This window comes from Macaca fascicularis, chromosome 19 (genome assembly GCF_037993035.2).
Source record: "Macaca fascicularis isolate 582-1 chromosome 19, T2T-MFA8v1.1".
NCBI classification, from domain to species: Eukaryota; Metazoa; Chordata; class Mammalia; order Primates; family Cercopithecidae; genus Macaca; species Macaca fascicularis.
Genome location: NC_088393.1, coordinates 24,476,556 through 24,501,902, shown reverse-complemented (window position 1 = coordinate 24,501,902; position 25,347 = coordinate 24,476,556). Strand labels below are relative to the sequence as shown.

At 41.4% G+C, this 25,347-nt stretch overlaps 2 protein-coding genes across 2 annotated transcripts in view; both read right to left on the bottom strand.

Annotated features, from left to right (window-relative positions):
• Nucleotides 1-25,347, bottom strand: part of LOC102116731 (uncharacterized) — a 74,447-nt gene that overhangs the window by 4,057 nt on the left and 45,043 nt on the right.
• LOC102116354 (zinc finger protein 675) lies at nt 3,135-24,341 on the bottom strand. The gene is made up of 3 exons (XM_045378978.3): nt 23,333-24,341; nt 6,729-6,855; nt 3,135-5,915 (listed from the first exon to the last, which is right to left on the bottom strand). Exons 1-3 carry the CDS (start codon nt 23,360-23,362, stop codon nt 5,812-5,814), a joined length of 261 nt encoding a protein of 86 aa, XP_045234913.2. The 5' UTR covers nt 23,363-24,341; the 3' UTR covers nt 3,135-5,811.

Sequence of the window (25,347 nt, the reverse complement as noted above, 5' to 3'; positions counted from 1 at the left end):
ACAGGTTCTCAGTGTCATCCAAGTTTGAGTAAAGTGGAACAATTATGGCTCACTGTAGCCTCAAACTCCCAGGCTAAAGTAATCCTGCACCACCAATCTACCAAAAAGCTGGGACCACAGGTGTACACCACCACGCCTGGCTATTTTTAAAAATTTTTTGTAAACAGAGAATCTCCATACGTTTCCCAGGCTAGTCCCATACTTTTGGGCTCAAGCAATTCTCCTGTCTTGGCCTCCCAAAATCCTGGGATCAAAGATGTGAGCCACCACCATGCCTGGCCCTGAAATGTACACTTCAATAGATTTTAGATGGTAAAATTTATTTTATGTGGTTTTACAATTAAATTTTTAAAAGAAAAACTGGAAAAAATACGGAATTATAAATCTCTACATAAATTATCTTCAAATCACAAAAGTGTTTCTCTCGCACAAAAGAAATATATATTTATTATTAAACACATGGTGAAAATAAGACTATCTCACCGGGCGTGGTAGCTTACGCCTTGTAATCCCAGTACTCTGGGAGGCAGGTGGATCGCCTGAGGTCAGGAGTTGGAGACCAGCCTACCACAGGGAGAAACCTCGTCTCTACTAAAAATACAAAAATTAGCTGGGCGTGGTGGAGCATGCCTGTAATCCCAGCTGCTCGGGAGGCTGAAGCAGGAGAATCACTTGAACCTGGGAGGCAGAGGTTGTGGTGGGTGGAGATCACACCATTGCACTCCAGCCTGGGAAACAAGAGTGAAACTCCATCTCAAAAAAAAAAAAAAAAAAAAAAAAAAAAAAAAAGACTATCTCCATGACTAATCACTTAGACAAGATAAAACGACCATTGAAAATCAGCTAAGAGGGCCGGGCGCGGTGGCTCAAGCCTGTAATCCCAGCACTTTGGGAGGCCGAGACGGGCGGATCACGAGGTCAGGAGATCAAGACCATCCTGGCTAACACGGTGAAACCCCGTCTCTACTAAAAATACAAAAAATTAGCCGGGCGAGGTGGCGGGCGCCTGTAGTCCCAGCTACACGGGAGGCTGAGGCAGGAGAATGGCGTAAACCCGGGAGGTGGAGCTTGCAGTGAGCTGAGATCCGGCCACTGCACTCCAGCCTGGGCGACAGAGCGAGACTCCGTCTCAACAAAAAAAAAAAAAAAAGAAAATCAGCTAAGAAAGAATACACACCAGATAAGCCATAACCAAAATTGGGGTCAAATTTATTAACACACACATATAATCTGACTGGGATAGATATATGGCTGATTTATTTCTTAATTAAATCCCATAGATTTAAAGTGTACAAACAATTGCAAATTGTCTAAAATGGTAAAACAAAAAAACACAATAAACAGATGTCAAACTGAAAAAACACACTAATATGGAATGGCAAAACCGTAATATATATAAATGTTAAATGTTTACTCATAAAATCTTGCAGGCAACACTGATGTAGCATTAAAAATGTGTCTAGGCCAGACGCAGTGGCTCACGCCTGTAATCCCAGCACTCTGGGAGGCGGATCACAAGCTCAGAAGTTCGAGAGCAGCCTGGGCAACACGGTGAAACCCTGTCTCTACTAAAAATACAAAAAAATTAGCTAGGCATGGTGGTGTACACCTATAATCCTAGATACTCAGGAGGCGGAGGCAGGAGAATTTCTTGAACCTGGGAGGTGGAGGTTGCAGTGAGCTGAGATCGTGCCACTGCACTCCAGCCTGGCCAACATAGCAAGACTCTGTCTCAGAAAAAGAAAAATAAATAAATTAAAAAATAATAATGTGTCCAGATAACTGCAACATTTGATTGTAACTCTACTCATGGAAGGCAGGTATGCTGAATCCTTGACATGCACTGTATGGCAGTACAATTCCAAAGGAAATGCAGTATTATCATAAATGAAAGACTCTAATAAGAAACTTAATAAATAAGCATTTAAAAAAACAAGAAGGCCAGGTGCAGTGGCTCACGCCTGTAATCCCAGCACTTTGGGAGGCCGAGGCAGGTGGACCACCCGAACTCAGAAGTTTAAGACCAGCCTGGCCACCGTTGTAAAACCCCGCCTCTACTAAAAATACAAAAATTAGCCAGGTGTGGTGGTGGGCACCTGTAATTCCAACTATTTAGAAGGCTGAGGCAGGAGAATTGCTTAAACCCGGTAGGCAGAGGTTGGAGTGAGTCGAGATTGCACCATCGCACTCCAGCCCGGGCAACAGGAGCAAAACTCCATCTCAAAAAAAAAAAAGACAATTTTGGGCCAGGCTCAGTGGCTCACATCTGTATCAGAACTTTGGGAGGCCGAGGCAGATGGATGGATCACGAGGTCAGGAGTTCAAGACCAGCCTGGCCAACATGGTGAACCCCGTCTCTACTAAAAGTACAAAAATTAGCTGGGCATGGTGGTGTGTGCCTATAGTCCCAGCTACTCAGGAGACTGAGACAGGAGAATCGCTTGAACCTGGGAGGTGGAGGTTGCAGTGAGCAGAGATTGTACCACTGAACTTCAGGCTGGGTGACAGAGTGAGACTCTGTCTCAAAAAAAAAAAAAAAAAGAAAAAGAAATTTTATGTTTTAAATATATGCTATTGTTACACAAAATGAAACTGCTGTAATCCAACTTTAGAAGCAAAAAAAAGCCTTACATTGCTGTATATATATATACACACTCACATATATAAATATATATAATGCTAAATATATATAAATGTTAAATATATAAAAAAATATATATTGCAGAATATAGTTAAAGTGTCTGATATATAAAATAAATATCTGCAAATAAATTACATTATTTAGATATAGGCTGGACAAAATGGGTGCAAATCATAGAATTCTTTTTTCCTACATCAAGCCTAAATTTATAAGTAAAGTTTTAGTAAATATGGAGTGCCTACAAATTATCTAATTTACTTCAGGCATTACATGTAAATTCTAGCATATTGTTCTAAATTTCTAAATGTAAAATTATAGACAAAATTGAAATAGAAAATGGAGAATAAAAATGTATAGCAGGAGTGAAATCAGTAAGATGGGAAAATAAAAGGTAACCTATTTTGTTATCTCCTGCACAGCAAGACAATTTGTCAGCCATCCCTGACAAAAACGCCTTTAGGAGATGGCCAGGCATCATGACTCACACCTGTAATGAAAGATACATGGTATATTAAGTTTAGAGAATGACTTCAGGTTAGGATTTCAAAATCAGCCTGAATTATGTGCGTAGCAAGACTCCATCTCAAAATAAGTGCCTTTGAGAGCTTTGAGATCCAGAGAGAGAGGGAGTTGTGGAATTCTGATAAAGCCCAAGATTTTAAAGTCTTCTTTTCAGAAGGCAGGCCCTCATTCAGGTGCAAACTACAGGATCCCTGTTCTTAACTACAGACTAGGAAATGGCCCACTCAACTTGGTCCCACTAGAATTCTGAATTTACTATGTAATCATCCCAAACTCCTCCCAGCCAAAGTCTGGGAGAGATTCGGCTTTTCCAGAGGCCCGGAGGAAGATACCCATTTATAGCCATGTCAGCTGGCCTACAGACCTTAGCCTTTACCGTGGTCCCTGAAGCAGTTCAATGACTCAGTTCCAGCTCGCTGAGCCACAGTTTATAGTCAGTTCTGCCTATATAGAAACCCACACAGCGACCTGGAAAGATCCTTTCTGGTACTCGCTGAAAGCCATAGTCATCCACATTCTGATATAAGGCCCACCATATGCAGACCCTACTGCAAAAACCTGCCCTAGTGTTTGCCCTACAGAACAAAATCCTCTGCCAAAATTCAGTCTGTCCAAAATGGGAATTTAAACTACCCAAGTTTTTTAGGACAAGCCAACTAAGGGTAGACCCTAGTGCAGACCCAGCAGCCTTGTGACAAAGCCCTCTCCACTACAAACCAGAGGGCATCCCATTACCCTGAGGGTCCAACAAAAGAAGATCTTTACCTTCTGAAACCAGTTTATAAAAACTTGAGCTGTTTTCTCCTTCTATACACAGATGCCAATGCAAAACTATATTGTGCTCATTGTCAATGCTGCTAGTTTAACATAACACTGAAAGTACTGGCAGAAGAATTAGTCAAAAAATGAAAAAGAGCAATTGAAATTGAAGACACATAAGTAAAAAGTTGCTAGCTGTAGCTCATACGATTATATATATATAAACATAAACAGTACATTAAAACTTGTAAATACACTCAGTAAATTAGAAAAATATAAAACTAACATACAAGTTAGGGTTCCATAAATCTAAACTGTCTGATACAATAGAGAAAAAAAAATCTTATTTACAATAGCATTAAAATAAATTTCTGAGAACAAATTTAACCAAGGAGGTACAAAGTCTTTACAGTGAGAGATATATCAGTGAAATATATTAGAAAAGACATAAATAAATTTGAAAATATTTTATGTCTATGAATTGAAAGAATAAATACTGTTAAAGTGACATGTTATCCAGAATGATATATAGATTCAATAGACTCCCTATCAAAATTCCAGTGGCATTTTTCACAGTAATAAAAAATGTAATTCTAAAATGTAAATGAAACTATGATATACTTTAAATAGCCAAAGCAACCTTGAGAAAAAAAAACAAAGCAGAAGGATATCATACTTTATAATTTTCTTTTCTTTTTTCTTTTTGAGATGGAGTACCACTCTATAGCCAGGCTGCAGTGCAGTGGCACAATCCTGGCTCACTGTAACTTCTACCTCCCCGATTCAAGTGATTCTCCTGCCTCAGCCTCCTGAGTAGCTGGGATTACAGGCGTGTGCCACCACACCCAGCTAATTTTCTGTATTTTTAGTAGAGATGGGGTTTCACCATATTAGCCAGGTTTCCAAACTGCTGAATCAAAAGATTTATCTCTGTGAGATGAATGCACACATCACAAAGCAGTTTCTCAGAACGCTTCTTTCTAGTTTTTATCTGACCTCCTGATCTGCCCGCCTGGGCCTCCCAAAGTGCTGGGATTACAGGCGTGAGCCACCGTGCCCGGCCCTTGAGCCACTGCACCCAGCCCTTTATAATTTCAAGACTACATTTGAAGACTACAGAAATACAAACAAATAAAATATGTAGAAAAATGGAAAAAAAAAAAGGGGGGGCGGCAGGGCATAGTGGCTCACACCTGTAATCCCAGCACTTTGGGAAGGCAAGGAAAGCAAATCACCTGAGGGCAAGAGTTTGAGACCAGCCTGGCCAACACAGTGAAACCCCATCTCTACTAAAAACAAAAAATTAGCCAGGCGTGGTGGCCATGTGCTTGTAATCCCAGCTATTTGGGAGGCTGAGACAGGAGAACTGCTTAAACCCAAGAGGCAAAAGTTACAGTGAGTTGAGACTGTAGCACTGCACCCCAGCCTGGGCCACAGAGTAGACAGCAAGACTCTGTCTCAAAAAAAAAAAAAAAAGAAGAAGAAGAAGAAAAGAAAACAATAGAAAACACTTCTCACACGTTTCAGACATGATGGAAAAAAAGAACTTAAAAAATCATTTAATAGAGTTTCTCAAAATTATGCAGATATTTCTGTGTCTCCAAAACAAATGAGTAAGGATTCAGATTGCGCAGTCTCTTATATGCCATGAAGAGGACATTGGTTCTCACTGAAAACTTGAAGGGAAATTACTAAAAATGTAAATAGAAACCTTAGAGAATTTAAAAGCATAAGACAGAAAATGCTCAAATGTGAGCGCAAAAAATACTCAGGCTTTCCAGAAACTAGTTCCTTTAAAACACAGCTTCCCAAATCACATTTTAAGGACTGGTTTTCTCTTTGACCTTTGGACCTCTCATCTTTGTCACCTGTTGTATTCACTTTCACTCTCACTTACCTGGGGGTTCATCTACCATCTCATGTCTCTGCATAGTTAAAGGCTCTTTTTCTTGCTCCAGACAGGTGATCAGGTCTGGCTTAGAGACAGCAATACCTGTTTTATTAAAAAATAAATAACATGAATCTTGCTCATATTCTCCAATTACCAACCTAGTAATGTGCTCAGTAAAGAGAATGTAATAGAATAGCAAATTAATCCCCCAATACTGACTTATAACAAATTTTTAAATACTTAGAAAATATTCTAAATTTGCAGGTTCTTAATTTCATTACCCACTACTTATGAATCAAAACTTTGTGTTGGCAATTAGATTTGAAGGTGTGGGCAACAATGTTTTATGCCACTAAACTTCTGAAATTACCACTAATCTAGAGTGAAGGACACAGATCAGCTCAGGAATGTGGTAAGTTCAAATCAAGATGAAACATACTGAAGAAATTCTTCTCAATACAGACAAATCCTTAAGATTTTCTCAAAAACAGGGATCTGAAACTCATTTATTCAAAGCATACATTACCAAAACACATTCTATAAAGAAGAGAAATGAAACCTTTACGGTATATTAGAAACTGTGTGTTGGGACAGGCATGGTGGCTCACACCAGTAATCCTAGCACTTTGGGAGGCCAAGGCAAGTGGTTAACCTGAGGTCAGGAGTTCGATACCAGCCTGGCCAACATGGTGAAACCGTGTATCTACCAAAAATACAAAAAAAATTAGCCAGCCATGGTGGCTCACGTCTGTAGTCCCAGCTACTTGGAAGGCTGAGGCACGAGAATCGCTTGAACCCAGGAGGCAGAGGTTGCAGTGAGCCAAGATCGTACCACTGCACTCTAGCCTGGCGACAGAGCCAGACTCCGTCTCAAAAGAAAAACAAAAAGAAACTGTGTGTTGAAGTTATCCTTACCCAGGAAGACCAGGTTTCTGTAGTTCTCTAAAATCACATTTTTATATAAATTCCGCTGTGCAGTGTCCAGGCATTGCCATTCTTCCAGAGAGAATTCTACGGCCACATCCCTAAATGTCAACAGTCCCTGAAAAACACATACACACAAACATATTCACGAGGTAGCCAACAGAGATTATAATTTGACTCAAGGTAAAATGAGAGAGTAATGAGAACTGCTTCTGATTTACAGGAGTGACTGAAATTATCCAATAAAATCAATTTTTTTACACAGAAATATTTCCTTATGTGTTCTCTAACCCTGAGAAAACAGTGGCACAAGAGCCACAACACCAGTGTATATATAATAATTTTATGGATAATAATATATACAATAGGTCATGCACAATGGCTCATGCCTGTAAACCCAGCACTTTGGGAGGCCGAGGCAGGCGGATCACCTGAGGTCGGGAGTTCCAAGACCCACTTGACCAACATGGAGAAACCCTACTAAAAATACAAAATTAGCCAGGCGTGGTGGCGCATGTGTGTAATCCCAGCTACTCAGGAGGCAGAGGCAGGCGAATCATGAGAATCGCTTGAACCTGGGAGGTGGAGGCTGTGGTGAGTGGAAGTTGCAGTGAGCTGAGATCGTGCCATTGCACTCCAGCATGGGCAACAAGAGTGAGACTCCGTCTCAAACAAAAAAACAAAAAAACAACAAACAATATATATATAATTAAGGACATAAACACAAACATGTACCTTTTTGAGTGCTTCAGAAGCTTCTGTGTAATAAATGCTATCTTGTTTAAATAATAGCTAATTGAGAACACAGATGGAACCTCAACATTAGATGTTCCCCATTTTTACTAAGGACCCCAGGTTTTCCCAATAGGAATCTTGAGTATCTACACCTTCCCATGTTCAACAGCCACAGGCAACATTTTTAATATTGCAGATCATAAAATAATGGTGAGAATTCTGCATGGCATATAAGAAGCCATGATGTAGAGAAGGCTCTGGTATATAGAAAAGAAATATTTTTCAGAGTCTTGACTATCGTAAGAGTTTTTAGAAGTAGTTAAAACAAACTCATTAGGGAGAAAAAACACAAGTAGAGAAGTCAAAGTAAACGCATGGCATTCCAGGAGGCAGAGCGGACACAGCTCTTGATCTGAGACATGTTTAATTGAAAAAAAGCCATTTTTTCCTTTCTCTGAAAATTCTTTTCAGATGTGATTCTCTGGACAAATTACACCTGCATCTTTAGAATATGCCTTTAAAGGTATCAGTACCACATGTTTACCTGCTCCTATCATACCCACAGGCAGAAGGACCAAGACTAACTGAAAAAGTCCACCCATTTCTGTCCTTCATACCAGAAGAGATTCAGGAACCATGAGCTGCTCCATGGAGATAAAAGTAAAAGTTTCTTTCCTTCTGTCCTCAGGTGCCCTGCCCTGCCATGGACACCAGCAATTTCTGCTACAGCAATGAAAATACGAGCCACACTTTTCTGTCACTACCAAACCAAACAGAACCAGCCCTTTGACCATTCTTTAGAGCAAAGGTGGAACTTAACTCTCATGAATGTATCTTGAACCCCTCATACTTGATTTTGGGCTCACGTTAGAGTCACATGAGGCACTTAATTAAAACAACGTGGGTGGGAACAGTGGCTCACACTTGTAATTGCAGCACTTTGGGAGGCCGAGGTGGGCAGATCACTTGAGGCCAGGAGTTTGAGAACAACCTGGCCAACATGGCAAAACCCCATCTCTACTAAAAATACACAAATTAGCCAGGCATAATGGTATGCACCAGTAATCTCAGCTACTTGGAAGGCAGAGGCATGAGAATCGCTTAAACATGGCAGGCGAATGTTGCAGTGACCGGAGGTTGGGCCACTGTACTCCAGCCTGAGCAACACAGTGAGACTCCATCTCAAAAACAAAAAACAAAACATGATACCTCCGCCCAGAAGAATAAACAGACCCATGGATAGGGCACAAGTAGGTATTTCTGCAAATTGGCCATGGCCATGTAATCTTAATTAGAAACCTGGGCTGGGCATGGTGGCTCACACCTGTAATCCCAGCACTTTGGGAGGCCAAGGCTGGGGGGTGGCGAATCACTTGAGGTCAGAAGTTCTTGACCAGCCTGGCCAACATGGTGAAACCCCGTCTCTACCAAAAATACAAAAATTAGCCAAGCGTGGTGGTGCTTGCTTATAATCCCAGGTACTCAGGAGGCTGAGGCAGGAGAATCGCTTGAACCCAGGAGGTGGAGGTTGCAGTGAGCTGAAATCGCACCACTGCACTCCAGTCTGGGCACAGAGGGAGACTCCGCCTCAAAAAAAAAAAAAAAAAAAAATCAAACCTGGGCTGAAAACCACTTAGCTGGGCATTGCCTTTAAAGCTTTAATGAGCTTAAAAAATACTTGGAAACTATGGCCCCACTCTCTGTGATGTAATTCTGCAGATTTAGCGTTCATGAATTTTTTTTTTTGTTTTTTTTTTTTTTGTTTTTTGGGTTGTGTGTGTGTGTGTGTGTGTGTGTGTGTGATGGAGTGTCGCTCTGTAGTGCAGGATGGAGTGCAGTGGCAGGCTCTCGACTCACTGCAACCTCCGTCCCCTGGGTTCAAGTGATTCTCCTGCCTCAGCCTTCTGAGTAGCTGGGATTACATAGGTGCTTGCCACCACAAGCAGCTAATTTTTTGTGTATTTTTAGTAGAGGCAGAGTTTCACCAGTCAGGATGATCTCAAACTCCAGACCTCTACTGATTCACCCAACTTGTCCTCCCAAAGTGCTGGGATTACAGGCATGAGCCACAGCAGTCAGCCATTAATGGGTATTTTAAACCCATTAATGTTCCCTATCAATGCTGACATTGCTCCTCTGGGGCTCATGTATTAGCATTAGAGAAAGCAGGCACAGCATGGAGTCCCTTACACTCAGCACTCTTGTCACAACACAAATATTTCTCAAATGAAGACTACCGATTTTCATATTCTTTGCTGGCTCTTTAAAGTTTACAGAATAAGCAGAAAGCAGCAACGTCTAAATAAGTCTGCATTTGGAAACCATGAGGTACACATGTACTAATGAGGCAGGAGAATAGGGTCTGGAGGCAGGGAACCTAAGACCATTTCATACCGAATTCCTAGACCTAAATGGAAAGGAAAACTAACTTTCCATGCCTAAGTAACAAAAAGACCAGAGGATTGCCTTTGCAAATCCCCACCTTTTCCGTGAGGCAGATAGGAAATTGGCTGTCCACAACCAATCAGACTGATTGTGGGCTGAGTCTCTATTTGAATAAAACTGACACTTTATAACTTCACCTTAGCCTCTGATTGGTTGTTTTTGCAACCAATCGGATATTTGCAGAGGACTGCGACCTTTGTAACTTCGCTTCAGCCTCTGATTGGTTGCTTTCTGCAACTAATCAGAGCAATTGTGGGCCACCACTTCATTTACATGAGGTGAGCACCAAGTGGCCAATGGGAAACCTCTAGGAGATATTTGAACCCAAGAAAATTCTGTCTGGGACCTTAAGCCATTGTTCGGGCCCACTTTCACACTGCAGAGTATAATTTCATTTTCAATAAACCCGTTTTGTTCCTTTGTTGCTTCATTCTTTTCTTGCTTTGCTGTTTCATCCAATTCTTTGTTCAAAAGGCCAAGAACCTGGATAACCTGCAGTCAAGACCTTCTACTGGTAACTTATTTTGGTGAGCCAGGCAGGAGAGGAGGTAGGCCCAAAGTATGGGACTTAATTTTTTCCTTTCTCCTTTTACATACAGGGAAGTCTTTTTCTTTCTCTCTTTCTCTCTCTCTCTCTCTTTTCCTTTCCTACTCAGGACCCTTGGTGGACAGTGCCTAAGCATGAAGACAACTGCAAGTTTCTGGCCAGGGCCACTTTTTGATGAAACTGAAAGGTTTCCATGTGGAAGCGCCTGACTGCCACCTCTCAGTCTGGGTGAGGGACCTGAGACCTTTTTTTTTTTTTTTTTCCTTTTTCTGAGTCCTATTGTTTTTGTCTGTTTTCTGAGATCTTTTCCTTTTCTCCTTTTTCAGTCTTTCAGCAGCCATTTTCTAGTAGCTGTTGGTAATTGAGTGGAACTAGCCAGAGCCACTCTCTGATGTTCTCGGAAGGCCAAGGGGCAAACAGGCTGGCTGTCCTGCCCAGAAGGGGGAAAGATTTTCTATCCTTTCTGGTTATAGTCCCTGATCCCTACATGTGACACAGTTGGCAGTGGCAGTTTGCCCAGGGTGAACTCACACATTTGAGGTGACTGAAACCTTCTTTTCTTATGCTAAATTCTTCCCTTCCCCCACTCAACTAGCTATGGACAGAAAACCCACCTAGCTATGCAAAAAGGTTATATAAGTCAGAGGGTCCAAGCATGTTGCAGGTGGTCTGTGAGGTGCGTGATGGAGGGGGGATTTTATGAAAGAAAATGTATTATTGCCTAAGTTGAGAGAGAGAAAGGGTTGCTTTAAATGGGATAGATAAGCCTTAAAAAAAGCTCATAGTAGGCCGGGTGCAGTGGCTCATGCCTGTAATCCCAGCACTTTGGGACACCAAGGCGGGCGGATCATGAGGTCAGGGGTTTGAGACCTGCCTGACCAACTAAAAATACAAAAAAATTAGCCTTTCATTGTGGCACGCACCTGTAATACCAGCTACTCAGGAGGCTGAGGCAGGAGAATCACTTGAATTCAGGAGGCAGAGGTTGCAGTGAGCCAGGATCATGCTACTGCACTCCAGCCTGGGCAACAGAGTGAGACTCTGTCTCAAAAAAAATTAAAAAAAAAAAAAAAAAAAAACTCATAGTAGGTCATCAGTGGTGGAGGGAACCATTCTATAGTGGTGCTGGCAGCTTTCTAAGGTCAGAGCCATCTGACAGACTAAGTCTGAGGCTTAAAGAGGGGATGCTCCCAGAGACCTCAGTCTGGGCCAAGAATTTTTCCAGGGAGATGCCCTAGGAAAAATTTGGGTCACTAATAAGCCCTCTAGTTTGCAAGGTCCTCTTCTTTTTTCTTTTTTCTAGACCATTATGAGCAACTCTCAATCTATTTCACCTGATTCCACTGTGGGCAACTCTATTTCCAATTCTGATTCCCTGCTTGGCTATATCCTCCACCATTAGAATCAATTTGACCCTGACAATCTCAAGAGAAAATGTATAATATTTTTCTGCAATACTGTCTGGCCCTATTATGAGCTGCTCAGCTCAGAATAGTGGGCAGTCAATGGTAGCATTAATTATGACACTTTCTTCAAACAGGCCTATTTTGCAAGAGGCAGGGCAAATGGTCAGAAATCTAGGTACAGTCCTTCATGACCCTATATCAAAACCTAACAATCTGTGAAACTCCCAGAACCTACCCCGTAAAGGAAAGTTCTAAGGCAGAAGTTGATATTATAGACAACCTTCTTTCACAGGGTCACCTGGTTCCCAGGGTGAGCAGCAACCATCCTTACATAGTCCCTTGCCAAATGCTTCTGAGGCTAAAACTCAGGAGCAAACACCGGTGATCCTACACGTTCCCCTCATACTCAAGGGGGAACACTGTATTGAACCCTCTCTCCAGCCCTGCTACCTCTCAGGGTAGCAGGAGCTGAGGGGCCAGTCCTAGTGAAGGTCCCCTTCTCTATAACTGATACACAACAATGTAAGGAGAAGCTAGAAAGCTATTCTGAGAATCTTGGGAAATTTGCCGATGGGTTTCAAACTTTGATCTCTCATGAAGAGATGTTCAATTTATTCTAGCAACCTGTTGCATCCCTTCAGAAAAAGAACACATCTTTGAGGCCACCTACAAGGAAGCAGATGGATTATTCACCTGAAACCCTCAGGCCAATCACTCAGAACCAGAAAGAGTTCCCACTACTGATCCTCATTGAAACTATAACACCACTGTGGGAAACAACCAGGTTAAATTGCTTGAGGCTCTCCTTGGAGGAATGAGAAAGGGAACAACTAAGGCAGAAAATTTTGATATAGTACAGAAGGTTACATAAAGCAAGAAGAAAAATCTAGCCATGTTTTATGGCAGGTTGGAGGAAGCCTTTTAAAAAATATACTAATCTAGTCCCTTCCTCTCGGAAGGGAAACTATTAATGGCAAAGCATTTTATTAGCCAATCTGCCCCTGACATTAGACATAAGCTCCACAAGCTACAGATGGGGCCACAGACTAATCAAAACCAGATTCTTGATACTGTGTTTATGGTGTATAACACTTGTGATCTGAAGGAAGGATAATGGAAACAGAGTAAAGAAAAACGGCAAGCCAAAATTATGGCAGCCATCATTGGCGATGTCCTGAATGCCCAAAGAGCATCTAAGGAAAATCTGAAGGGCCATAAAGATAAAGCCAGCAGAGACTCTTGCTTCAAATGCAAGAAAAGTGGGCATTGGGCAAAGGGATGTACTAAGCCCCTGCCAGGCCCCTGCTGTCAATGCAAAGGTACCAGTCATTACCTCTGGAGAACTGACTGCCCCTGTGCCACCATGGGGTTGTGTCAGACAAAACTCTAGCAGTGCAGAAGGAGGAATTAGATGAAGACTGAAGGGTCCTGGGGTCTTCCTCACTGCCTCTGTCTAGGAACATTGTAGCAACCATATCATGCCCAATTCAGCCATTTATCTAGTTGCTAGTCTAGACTAAAAGTTCCTGGATGATAGGGATGATGACTGCTTTATCTATTTTTCTAATGGTCATATGAAATGGAAGCAATTAGTTTATCTGTTTGAGTCTCCAGACCTCTTCCTTGTTTTTCACCTAAGTACCAGGAAACTGGAGAAACTCTCATCTGTGTACCAACCAAAGATCTCTCTTGTATGGGGGGGAGGAACAAACACAGGATGACTTATTTCTCTTACATTGAGACAGAAGCAGAATTAACCACTCATGTCAGCCTTACATAATTCTGTTCTGGACATTTTCAAATTTCTCAAATATGCCTAGGTGATTGTGAGAGGGTTCTCAGTGCCCCTGAGCTGGTGGCCCAATGATAAGCTAGGGAGGAGAGACTCAGGCTAAATGAAGAATGCAACTGTTCTGGTGGAGCTCCAGAACTTGAATTGCATGTCCTGATTAGTTTGCTCTTGGGTTAAAAAAAAAAAGGACTAGAATACTCCACTCCGGTATCACATTTTATGGGTAGGTATAGTTTGGTCATGGTACTGGATACCTTGTAGTCTCAATCTCTTACTCTGAAGATGCTTGTTTACACTTACAGATTCTGCAATCAGAATCTATTTACACCTGGAGCCCCTCACATAACTGTAGAAAGTCACTGGACGAGATCTGAGAAGTTCAAAACACTGCATTCTCAAAAAGGGGTTTTAACATTTCTATGCTGACATCTCACAATAGAGAAAATGTCTCTTGTATGTTTTCTGTACATTCTCAATCCAAAGCCTAACCTTGACTTGTGAATCCCAGACAGAGGTTAGACCTTATGTGCAGATTCTACGTCAGATAAACCTGGCTCTGCATTCTTGTGTGTCACAGAAAGTGGAGTACAATCAAAGAAGAGGTCCACTCATAGAGGCTGCTCTAGCTCATTCTAAATGATATTTCTACCTAAAAGGAAAAAGCTAAGGCAACATATAGAAAACTGGTCCCCCCCAGTTTTGGGGGGACCAAGCTTGAGATTTATAACATGAAAGGAAAGATTCAAGTTGCCTGGAATCTACACTTAGTTTACCACCAGTTACAAGGGTATTTGTAAAGGTAAAAAGAGGACAGAAGATGGTCCCTCTTTGGGCTGGTACAAACTTGTTTGTCAAATTCTTATTTACAGGAATAACATTAATTATTGATTGGATGTACATCGCTAAGGTTTAGAGTGTCCAGTGTGGCATTATTAATTTAATTCACAACTACTGGTGGCAATAGCAAACAGTTTCAAGGGATGAATACATATAGTTGAAAGTGGGGAGAAAGACATAATTGTGCTCTCATTTTAATGTCTCTTCAAGTTTGACAACTAAAAGGATCTGCATTTCTCAGATACAAGTTTTTTAATTTCCAAAATTTCAAGACCTAGATTCAGAATTTGGAGCTGCAGATTTAGGTTCTGGGTGGACAGAGTATCAGCAGATGTTACCTGCACATTTGTGAGCATTTCGGTAACAGGAGGAAGTGGAAAGTGGAGATTCTCATGTCTATGTGTATACTCAATGCACACCTGTTACTCTAGTTGGATTTGTGGGCCCCATGCTCTCTAAATCAGTTTCAGGTCTGAAGATTCAAGAGTAATTGAAAGAGGTAAAATGGCTGATTGCTGCCCTGTGAAGTTTGTAGAAATCTGGCCTAGCCCCTCTAGAAGTCACTGTAGAGGACTATAGATACAAAATAAGAGAGGCAATTCTGCCTGCATATTTAGGTGACAGCATGCGCTCTGCAGCAAATTTGGGAGTTGACTGGAAGCCTGAGAGGGTAAGCCCACTCTAGAGTAGATCCTGGTTAGCACCTTGTATGTATCTATCATATCTGGTAATTCTAGACAGTGTTTGGGAAATACCATTAAAAGAAAAATTTTCTGGTGGGGGGCAAGGGGAGGGAGAGCATGAGGACATATATCTAATGCATGCGGGGCTTAAAATTAGATGACAGGTTGATAGGTGGAGCCAACCACCATGGCACACGCATACCTGTGTAACAAACCTGCACACACGTTCTGCACATGTATCCCAGAACTTAAAGTATAATAAAAAATAATAGTAAAAGAAAACATTTTCTCCAGCCCCAGAGAAACTCGACAATGATAGAACATTAAGAAAACTGTTGGCCGGGCACAGTGGCTCACACCTGTAATCCCAGCACTTTGAGAGGCTGAGGTGGGCGGATCACCTGAGGTCAGGAGTTTGAAACCAGCCTGGCCAACATGGTGAAACCCTGTCTCTACTAAAAACACAAAAATTAGCTGGGCATGGTGGCGGGCACCTGTAATTCCACCTACCCAGGAGGCTGAGGCAGAAGAATTGCTTGAACCCAGGAGGCGGAGGTTGCAGTGAGCCGAGATCAAGCCATTGCACTCCAGCCTGGGTGACAAGAGCAAAACTCCATCTCAAAAAAATAAATATAAAAACAAAAATAAAATCCTGAGTCACAAAGAATGCCAAAAGGTTTATTTAGCTGTTAATATGATATACATATATTTTTAAAAAGCAGAGAAAAATATCTACATATAACCTAAATGCTTGAAGAAGACAGAGATGGGCAGGCCACGGTGGCTCACGCCTGTAATCCCAGCACTTTGGGAGGCTGAGGTGGGCGGATCACCTGAGGTCCAGAGTTCAAGACCAGCCTGGCCAACATAGGGAAACGGCATCTCTACTAAAAGCACAAAAATTAGCCAGGCGTGGTGGCGGGCATCTGTAATCCCAGCTACTCGGGAGGCTGAGGCAGGAGAATCACTTGAACCCAGGAGGCCAAGGTTGCAGTGAACTGAGATCATGCCACTGCACTCCAGCCTAGTTGACAAAACGAGATTCCATCTCAAAAAAAAAAAAAAGGAGAGAGATGAGCAAAACATTCTTTCTTATTTTCAGGTATAAAAATAGAGCCTTTTGGCTGGGCGCAGTGGCTCATACCTGTAATCCCACCACTTTGGGAGGCCAAGGTGGGTGGATCACTTGAGGTCAGAAGCTCAAGACCAGCCTGGCCAAGATGGTGAAACCCCGTCTCTACTAAAAATACAAAAATTATTAGCTGGGCATGGTGGCACGTGCCTGTAATCCCAGCTACTTGGGAGGCTGAGACACGAGAATCACTTGAACCCAGGAGGCAGAGGTTGCAGTGAGCCAAGATCACGCCAGTGCACTCCAGCATGGGTGACAGAGCAAGACTTCATCTCAAAAAACAAAAAAAAGAAAAAAGAAAAAAAAAGAAAAGAGAGCCTTTTATTTCTTTTTTTTTTTTGAGACGGAGTCTCGCTCTGCCGCCCAGGCTGGAGTGCAGTGGCCGGATCTCAGCTCACTGCAAGCTCCGCCTCCCGGGTTCACGCCATTCTCCTGCCTCAGCCTCCCGAGTAGCTGGGACTACAGGCGCCCGCCACCGCGCCCGGCTAGTTTTTTGTATTTTTTAGTAGAGACGGGGTTTCACCGTGTTAGCCAGGATGGTCTCGATCTCCTGACCTCGTGATCCGCCCGTCTCGGCCTCCCAAAGTGCTGGGATTACAGGCTTGAGCCACCGCGCCCGGCCTGAGAGCCTTTTATTTCTAACTTATATTTTCTCTTACAACAGCCAGGTCTCTGGATATGCTGAACTCTTGGACATCTTAATTTTAGTAGACACTGGATTCAGGCATCTAAGGAGTAGCACTGAGCACACTGTATTCACTTGAAAGAATGTTTATGGGGAAAAAAGCAGAAGAGAAAAAGGTGCTATAAAAAATCCATGGGTCCACATAAATAAAGCAACTTCTTAGAGACCTATGAAGACAGTTGGATTCTTACACAAAAATAGTGGGGGACTACAACATGCCACAGACACTAGTAAACAAATTACTGAAGCAGAAAAATTAACAGCGATATTAGGACCTAAACTCAACACTTGACCAAATAGTAGTAAACATCTACAGAACTCTCCATCTAAAAACAACATAATATACAATGTTTTCACCACCACAGGGCACATACTCTAAAATCGACCACAAAATCAGAAATAAAACAATCCTCAGCAAATTCAAAAATTTCAAAATGGTATCAGCAACATACTCAGTGAGACCACAGCTTGATAAAAATATAATTCAATACAAAGAAAACCACTTGAAACAAGACAACTACATGCAAATTAACCTGAACATGAATGACTTTTGGGTAAATAATACAATTAAGGCAAAAATCAAATTCTTTAAAATAAATGAGAACAAAGACACAACATACCAGAATCACTGCAACACAACTAAGGCAGTATTAAAAGGGAAATTTATAGCATTAAATGCTCACATAGGCCGGGCGCGGTGGCTCAAGCCTGTAATCCCAGCACTTTGGGAGGCCAAGACGGGCGGATCACGAGGTCAGGAGATCGAGACCATCCTGGCTAACACGGTGAAACCCCGTCTCTACTAAAAATACAAAAAACTAGCCGGGCGAGGTGGCGGGCGCCTGTGGTCCCAGCTACTCGGGAGGCTGAGGCAAGAGAATGGCGTGAACCCGGGAGGCGGAGCTTGCAGTGAGCTGAGATCCGGCCACTGCACTCCAGCCTGGGCGACAGAGCAAGACTCCGTCAAAAAAAAAAAAAAAAAAAAAATGCTCACATCAAAAAGCTAGAAATATCTCAATTTAATAACCTGATATCCTAAATAAAAGAATGAGAGAAGTGAGAGCAACCCCTAAGCCAGCAGAAAACAACAAATAACTAAAATCATATCTGAGGTATATTTAGATGATGTAAAAAACTACAAAAAAGATTAAAAAATTAGAAGTAAATGTTTTGAAAAAACTCAGTAAGATAAATAAACCACTAGCTAGATTAATGAAGAAAAAAGAGAAGATAAAACACACACACACACACACACACACAATGAGTAACGACAAATGGGCATTACCACTGACCCAACAAAAATACAAACGAGGATGGAAGTCTACAATTAGCACTTCTATGCACAGTAACTAAAAAATCTAGACAAAATGAATAAATTCCTGGACAAATACCTCCTCCCTAGACTGAACAAAAAAGAAACTGAACCCCTGAATAAACCAATAAAAAGCTCCAAAATCAAATTAATAATAAGTAGCCTACCAACCAAAAAAAGCCCAGGACCAGATGGACTTACAGCTGAATTCTACCAGATGTACAAATAAGAGCTGGTATTATTTTTACTAAAACTATTCCAAATAACTGAGAAACGACTTCTCCCCAAGTTATTATATAAGAACAGCATCATTCTGATACCAAAACCTGGCAGAGACAAAACAAACAAACAAACAAACAACTTCAGGCCAATATTTTTAAAATATTAACAAAAAATCATCAACAAAATACTGAAAAACCAAATCCAGCAGCACATCAAAAAGTTAATCCACCATAATCAAGTAGGATTTATCCCTGGGACACAAGGTTGGTTCAATACATACAAATCAATAAATGTCATTCATCACGTAAACAGAACTAAAGACAAAAACCACAAAACTAACTCAATAGATGCAGAAAAAACTTTCCGTAAAATTTAACATCCTTCATGTTATAATCCTCAACAAACTAGGCATTGAAGGCACATACTTCAAAAGAGTTATCTATGACAAATTCATAGCCAATATACTGAATAGACACAAGTTGCAAACATTTTTTTCTTGAAAACTGGCACAAGACAAGGGTGCCTTCTCTCACCACTCCTATTCAACATGGAATTTTGAAGTCCTCACTGAGCAAGCAGGCAAGATGAACAATAAAAGCACCCAAAAAGAAAGAGAGGAACTCAAACTATCCCCATTTGCAGATGACATGACTTTATATCTAAAAAAAACCTATAGTCTCAGCAGAAAAATTCTGTAAGCTGACAACTTCAGCAAAGTTTCAGAATGCAAAATAAACATACAAAAATTAGTAGCAACTCTGTACATCAACAACATCCAAACCAAAGGCCAAATTAATAATACAATCTCAGCCGGGCACGGTGGCTCACACCTGTAATCCCAGCACTTTGGGAGGTGGAGAGGGGCGGATCACCTGAGATCGGGAGTACAAGACAAGCCTGGCCAACATGGGGAAACCTCGTCTCTACTAAAAATACAAAAATTAGCCAGATGTGGTGGTACATGCCTGTAATCCCAGCTACTCAGGAGGCTGAGGCAGGAGAATTGCTTGAACCCAGGAGGCAGAGGTTGCAGTGAGCCAGAATCACACCACTGCACTCCAGCCTGGGCAACAGAGTGAGACTCCGTCTCAAAAAAAAAAAAAAAAAAAAAAAATGCCATTTACAGTTGCCACAAAAAAGAATAAAATATCTAGAAATACGGCTAACAAGGGAGATGAAAGATCTCTAGGACAAGAATTACAAAACACTTCTTAAAGAAGTCAGAGATGGCCGGACGCAGTGGCTCACGCCTGTAATCCCAGCATTTCGGGAGGCCGAGGTGGTCGGATCACCTGAGGTCGGGAGTTCGAGACCAGCCTGACCAACATGGAGAAACCCCCATCTCTGCCTAAAAATACAAAATTAGCCCAGGGTGGTGGTGCATGCCTGTAATCCCAGCTACTCGCGAGTCTGAGGCAGGAGAATCCCTTGAACCCCAGAGGTAGAGGTTGTGGTGAGCCAAGATTGTGCCATTACACTCCAGCCTGGGCAACAAAGAGCAAAACTGTCTTGGGGGGAAAAAAAAGTCAGAGATGACGCAAACAAATGGAAAATCATTTTGTGCTCATTGATAGAAAAGGTTGGTGTTAATATGGTCTTACTGCCAAAAGAAACTTACAGATGTTATTTCCATGAAACTATCAAAAATATTCTTAACAGAACTAAATAAATAAATACATACATACATACATATGAAACCAAAAAAGAACTCCAATAGCCAAGGAACTTTTCTAAGCAAAAAGAACAAAGCTGGAGGCATTACATTACCCAACTTCAAACCATACTACAAAGCTACAGTAACCAAAGCAGCATGGTACTGGAACCAAAACAGACTCAGACAAATGCAACAGAATAGAGAGCCAAAAAATAATGCCATGCACTTACAACCATCTGATCTTCAACAAAGCTGACAAAGAGAAATACAGGAATAATTTCCTATTTAATTTTAAATGTTATTTAAAATTTTATATTTAAATTTAAATATTTAAATAATCCTACTAAAAATAATGCCACACACTTACAACCATATGATCTTCAACAAAACTGACAAAGAGAAATATGGTAATAATTTTCTATTTAATAAATGGTACAGTAATAACTAGTTAGCGCTATATACAAGGCTAGCCCTGGACCCCTTCCGTACAACATATACAAAAATTAACAAGATGAATTAAAGATTTAAACATAAAACTTAGAATTATAAAAAACTCTAGAAGATAACCTAGGAAATATCATTCCAGACATAGGAACCAGAAAATTTTATAATGAAGATAACAAAAGCAATTGCAACAAATTGACAAATGGGATCTAACTGAACTAAAGAGTTTCTTCATAGAAAACTACTAACAGAGTAAAGACAACCTACAGAATAAGAGAAAATACTTGCAAACTATGCTTTTGACAAAGGTCTAATATCCAGAATCCACAATGAACTTAAATAAGTTTACAAGAAAAAAACAACCTCATTAAAAAGTAGGTGGCTAGGCACGGCCACCTACTTGCTCACACGTGTAATCCCAGCACTTTGGGATGCTGAGGCAGGTAAATCAACCTGAGATCAGGAGTTTGAAACCAGTCTGGCCAACATGGTGAAATCCTGTCTCTACTAAAAATACAAACTTAGCCAGGCGTAGTGGCAGGTGCCTGTAATCCCAGTTACTCAGGAGGCTGAGGCAGGAGAATCGCTTGAACCAGGGAGGCGGAGGTTGTGGTGAGCCAAGATTGTGTCACTGCACTCCAGCCTGGGCAACAACAGCGAGACTCCATCCCCCCCAAAAAAAATTAATAAAAACAAAATAATCCCAGCACTTTGGGAGGCCTAGGCGGGCAGATCATGAGGTCAAGAAATCGAGACCATCCTGGCCAACATAGTGAAACCCCGTCTCTACTAAAAATACAATTTGCTGGGTGTGGTAGTGGGCGCCTGTAATCCCAACTACTAGGGAGGCTGAGTCAGGAGACTCGCTTGAACTAGGAGGCGGAGGTTGCAGTGAGCCAACATCTGCACCACTGCACTCTAGCCTGGGGACAAAGTCAGACTCTATCTCAAAAAAAAAAAAAAAAAAAAAAAGAGTACATAAACATCATGGAATACTGTGTGGCCATAAAAAGATACCAAGATCATTTCTTTTGCAGCAACATGGATGGAACTAGAGACCATTATCCTTAGAAAACTAATGCAGAAACAGAAAACCAAATGCATGTTATTATTTATAAATAAGAGCTGGCTGGGAGCAGTGGCTCACGCCTGTAATCCCAGCACATTGGGAGGCCGAGGCAGGTGAACCACGAGGTCAGGAGTTTGAGACCAGCCTGGCCAACATGGTGAAACCCTATCTCTACTAAAAAATACAAAAATTAGCCAGGTATGGTTGTGGGTGCCTGTAATCCTAGCTACTCAGGAGGCTGAGACAGGAGAATCGCTTGAACCTGGGAGACGGAAGTTGCAGTTAGCTGAGATGGAGCCATTGCACTGCAGCCTGGGCAACAAGAACAAAACTCTGTCTCAGAAAAATAAATTTAAAAAAATAAGAACTAAATAATAAGAACACATGGACACAAAGAGAGGAACAACAAAAACTGAGACTCAGTTGAGGGTGGAGAGTAGGAGGACAAAGAGAATCAGAAAAAAATACTTGTTTGGTGCCATGCTTAGCATCTCAGTGACAAAATAATCTGCACACCAAACCTTCATGACATAATTTTACCTATATAACAAATCTGCAGATGTACCCATGAACCAAAAATAAAAGTTAAAAGTAAAAAATCTATAGATGGAGGAGAGTGCAATGTAGGTGGAAGGACTGGTTTGTACTGCAGATAGTGGCTTAGGTGAGGCTGCACTCTGACTTATTTTTGTGTCCATGAAGTCAGGCAGATGAGATTACGAACAGTTGGTCAAAACCCTAGGATGGTGGAGAAAACAGATTACTGCTACAGATTCAGAGTCTGGGCGTGGGGATATTCTAGGAGATGCAGTCATTTTTTGGGTTTTTGGCAAGAAGCACTGGGATAAAAAATGCTGTTGTGAATTTTCTGAGGGTGGTGCCTAGTCCTGGGAGGGGTTTGGGCACGTCAATGCCTAGGGGCTGTGTTTGTGAGTAGGTGGAAATCTTGTGGTGGCAGCTGTGGGAAAGTGGGGTTTGTTATCACAGCTCTTGTCCTCTAAGTTTTCAGTCCTCGCTCACCCTTGGAGGAGACCTGAAATCACAGGACAATGAGCAGTGTGACAGCTTGTGTACAGGAGAGCAGAGCCTCCCATTCCCAGGCACCCAGAGTTCCATTCCAGGCCAGGCCTCTGTAATATCTTTTTTCTGGCACCAAATCTGTAGAGTTTACTGAACACCAAGCAATTCTCCAACACTCACTGTCTAACATTTGAATTCTGACAATACCCAGAGTCAGCACAGACCCTGATTCAGAGCACAGTCCACAACATTGTCTTTACTGCAGATTCCAGTCACAAACTTCATGGGCTGATCTATGCTTCTGAGCCACTGTTTAATAACTGAGGACTCCCAGAACTTTCCTCAAGTTCAGTAATATAATAGAGCTATTCACAGAACTCAGTGAAACACTGTAGTTATCTTTACCAGTTTATTATAAAAAATACAACTCAGAAAAAGTCAAATGGAAGAAATACATAGGACCAGGAAAAAAGGTGGGCAAAGATGAAGCACGTAGATAATCCTGATAAAGAACTATGATTAATAACATTCTCCATCCTTTGTGTTCTCCAGAAATAGTTTTTAAAAAGAAACACCCTCTTATATGACTTAGGTGGTGCTCTCTTTTCTCACCTGTCGTATAGCCAGACATAGACTGCACATTTCCTTCCTTTTCTTATTAAAAAATCAGCTAAATTTGTCTTCAGTGGTCAAAATAAAATACTTCTTAATCAAACTTAAGTTTTTCTTTTCCCACAGCTCCTAAACTGAGCTACACTCAGTCTGAGCCAATATACAACCCCATTTTATGTTCATCCTAAGAACATGCTAACTTCAGGGTAAAACATTTTCTGATCTAAAACCTGATTTTTTCACCCTCTATTCGCCATTCTTCTGCTATTTTCTTTCTAATCTTGTTTTCTCCCCTCTGTGAAAAAAAGCCCTTGTCTGCCTGAGCTTTGCAATAATAGTTGGTACTTCCTCCTGTTGCAATACTCCTTTGGAATTAAATTTTTTTACATAAATCTAACTTTGTTTCATTTTATAAAATTTAGAAACTGCCTCAAATCAATAATAACTTTATCTTCAGTAAGACCTTCCCAGTCCTTTTTCATTTTAATCTTAACTGCACCTGCCTGTGCATCTCCAGCTTCCCAGGGCTCTCAAGCTTCTCAGGATAAAGCCTTCTTCCATGGCTGAGGTGAGCAGGCTGAGATATCTGCAGAAAAGGCTCCCCAGAAAGAACCAACTGGACCTTTAATAACCTCCTTTTGCAGGCTCAATAGTAGCTTTAGATGAGTTCAAGCTTTAATTTTCATATCTGAGTTATTCCCTTGGTGTCTGAAACTAAGTGTTTGAAAAATCCAGCAAAATTACTGAAACACAGTGTTGGCATACAAAAAGAAAATTTTAAGGTGCTTCCATTTCATACCTCTATAAGAAAACCAAAAGTGTCTATACCTTTCAAACAATAAAAGTATTATTTTATTATTTATTTTAAAAGTTATGTAGTAGGCCAGGCACGGTGGCTCACACTTGTAATCCCAGCACTTTGGGAGGCCAAGGCCAGCAGGTCACCTGAAGTCAGGAGTTCGAGACTAGCTTGGCCAACATGGTGAAACCCCATCTCTACTACAAATACAAAAATTAGCCAGGCTTGGTGATGCGCACCTGTAATCCCAGCTACTCGGGAGGCTGAGGCAGAAGAATCACTTGAATCTGGGAGACGGAAGGTTGCAGTGAGCCGAGATCATGGCACTGCACTCCAGCCTGGGTGACAGACCGAGACTCTGTCTCAGAAAAAAAGAAAGTTATGTAGTAAACAATTCGTCATATGAGAACACTTCTAGGAGGTACCAAATTTCATCTCATAACACTTAGCATTAAATTCAGAAATCAAGATCATAGGATACAGAACTGATATTCACTGTCACAAATTTATGGTGCAAAAAGAGGAACTATGTTTTCATGAATCTATGTAACTCACCAATTATCTACTACATTTTCTTGTGGAAATGTATTTAATCTTTACAGCCAAAAAGGAAGAGGGATTGTCTCACTCTGTCACCCAGGCTGGAGTGCAGTGGTACGATCTCAGCTCACTGCAACCTCCACCTCCCGGGTTCAAGCGATTCTCCTGCTTCAGCCTCCCAAGTAGCTGGGACTACAGGCATGCGCCACCATGCCTGGCTAATTTTTGTATTTTTAGTAGAGATGAGGTTTCACCATACTGGCCAGGCTGGTCCTGAACTCATGACCTCATGATCCGCATACCTCAGCCTTTCAAAATGCTGGGATAACAGGTGTGAGTCACCGCATCTGGCCCTTATTCTTTTCCTTAGTAGGATTCTAACAGCTAAACCTTGGAATTCTGTTTGAAATCACCCAGCCATAAACACAACTGACAAATTTTCTAAACTCACTATGGGAAAGAAAAAGGTAAATAAAAACTTTTAATAAATAGAATATAAAATTAGATTTTTTTTTCCTGAAACCCAACTCTTATATGCTTTTTGGACATATTTTCTTACCTTTGAAATGCTACTAATAAAATGCAATTTACATTTAAAAAAACTAAAGTCACCGGCTACACGTGGTGGCTCACACCTGTAATCCCAGCACTTTGGGAGGCAGAGGCGGGTGGATCA

What these genes read in the sequence shown, in the direction of transcription:
- LOC102116354 (XM_045378978.3), bottom strand. Translation starts at nt 23,362, where the DNA reads ATGTGCAGTCTATGTCTGGCTATACGACAG. An exon ending in TATGTCTGGCTATACGACAG is followed by an intron (nt 6,856 to 23,332) that starts GTGAGAAAAGAG and finishes TGTGTTTTTCAG; the next exon opens with GGACTGTTGACATTTAGGGA. An exon ending in CAGAAACCTGGTCTTCCTGG is followed by an intron (nt 5,916 to 6,728) that starts GTAAGGATAACT and finishes TTAATAAAACAG; the next exon opens with GTATTGCTGTCTCTAAGCCA.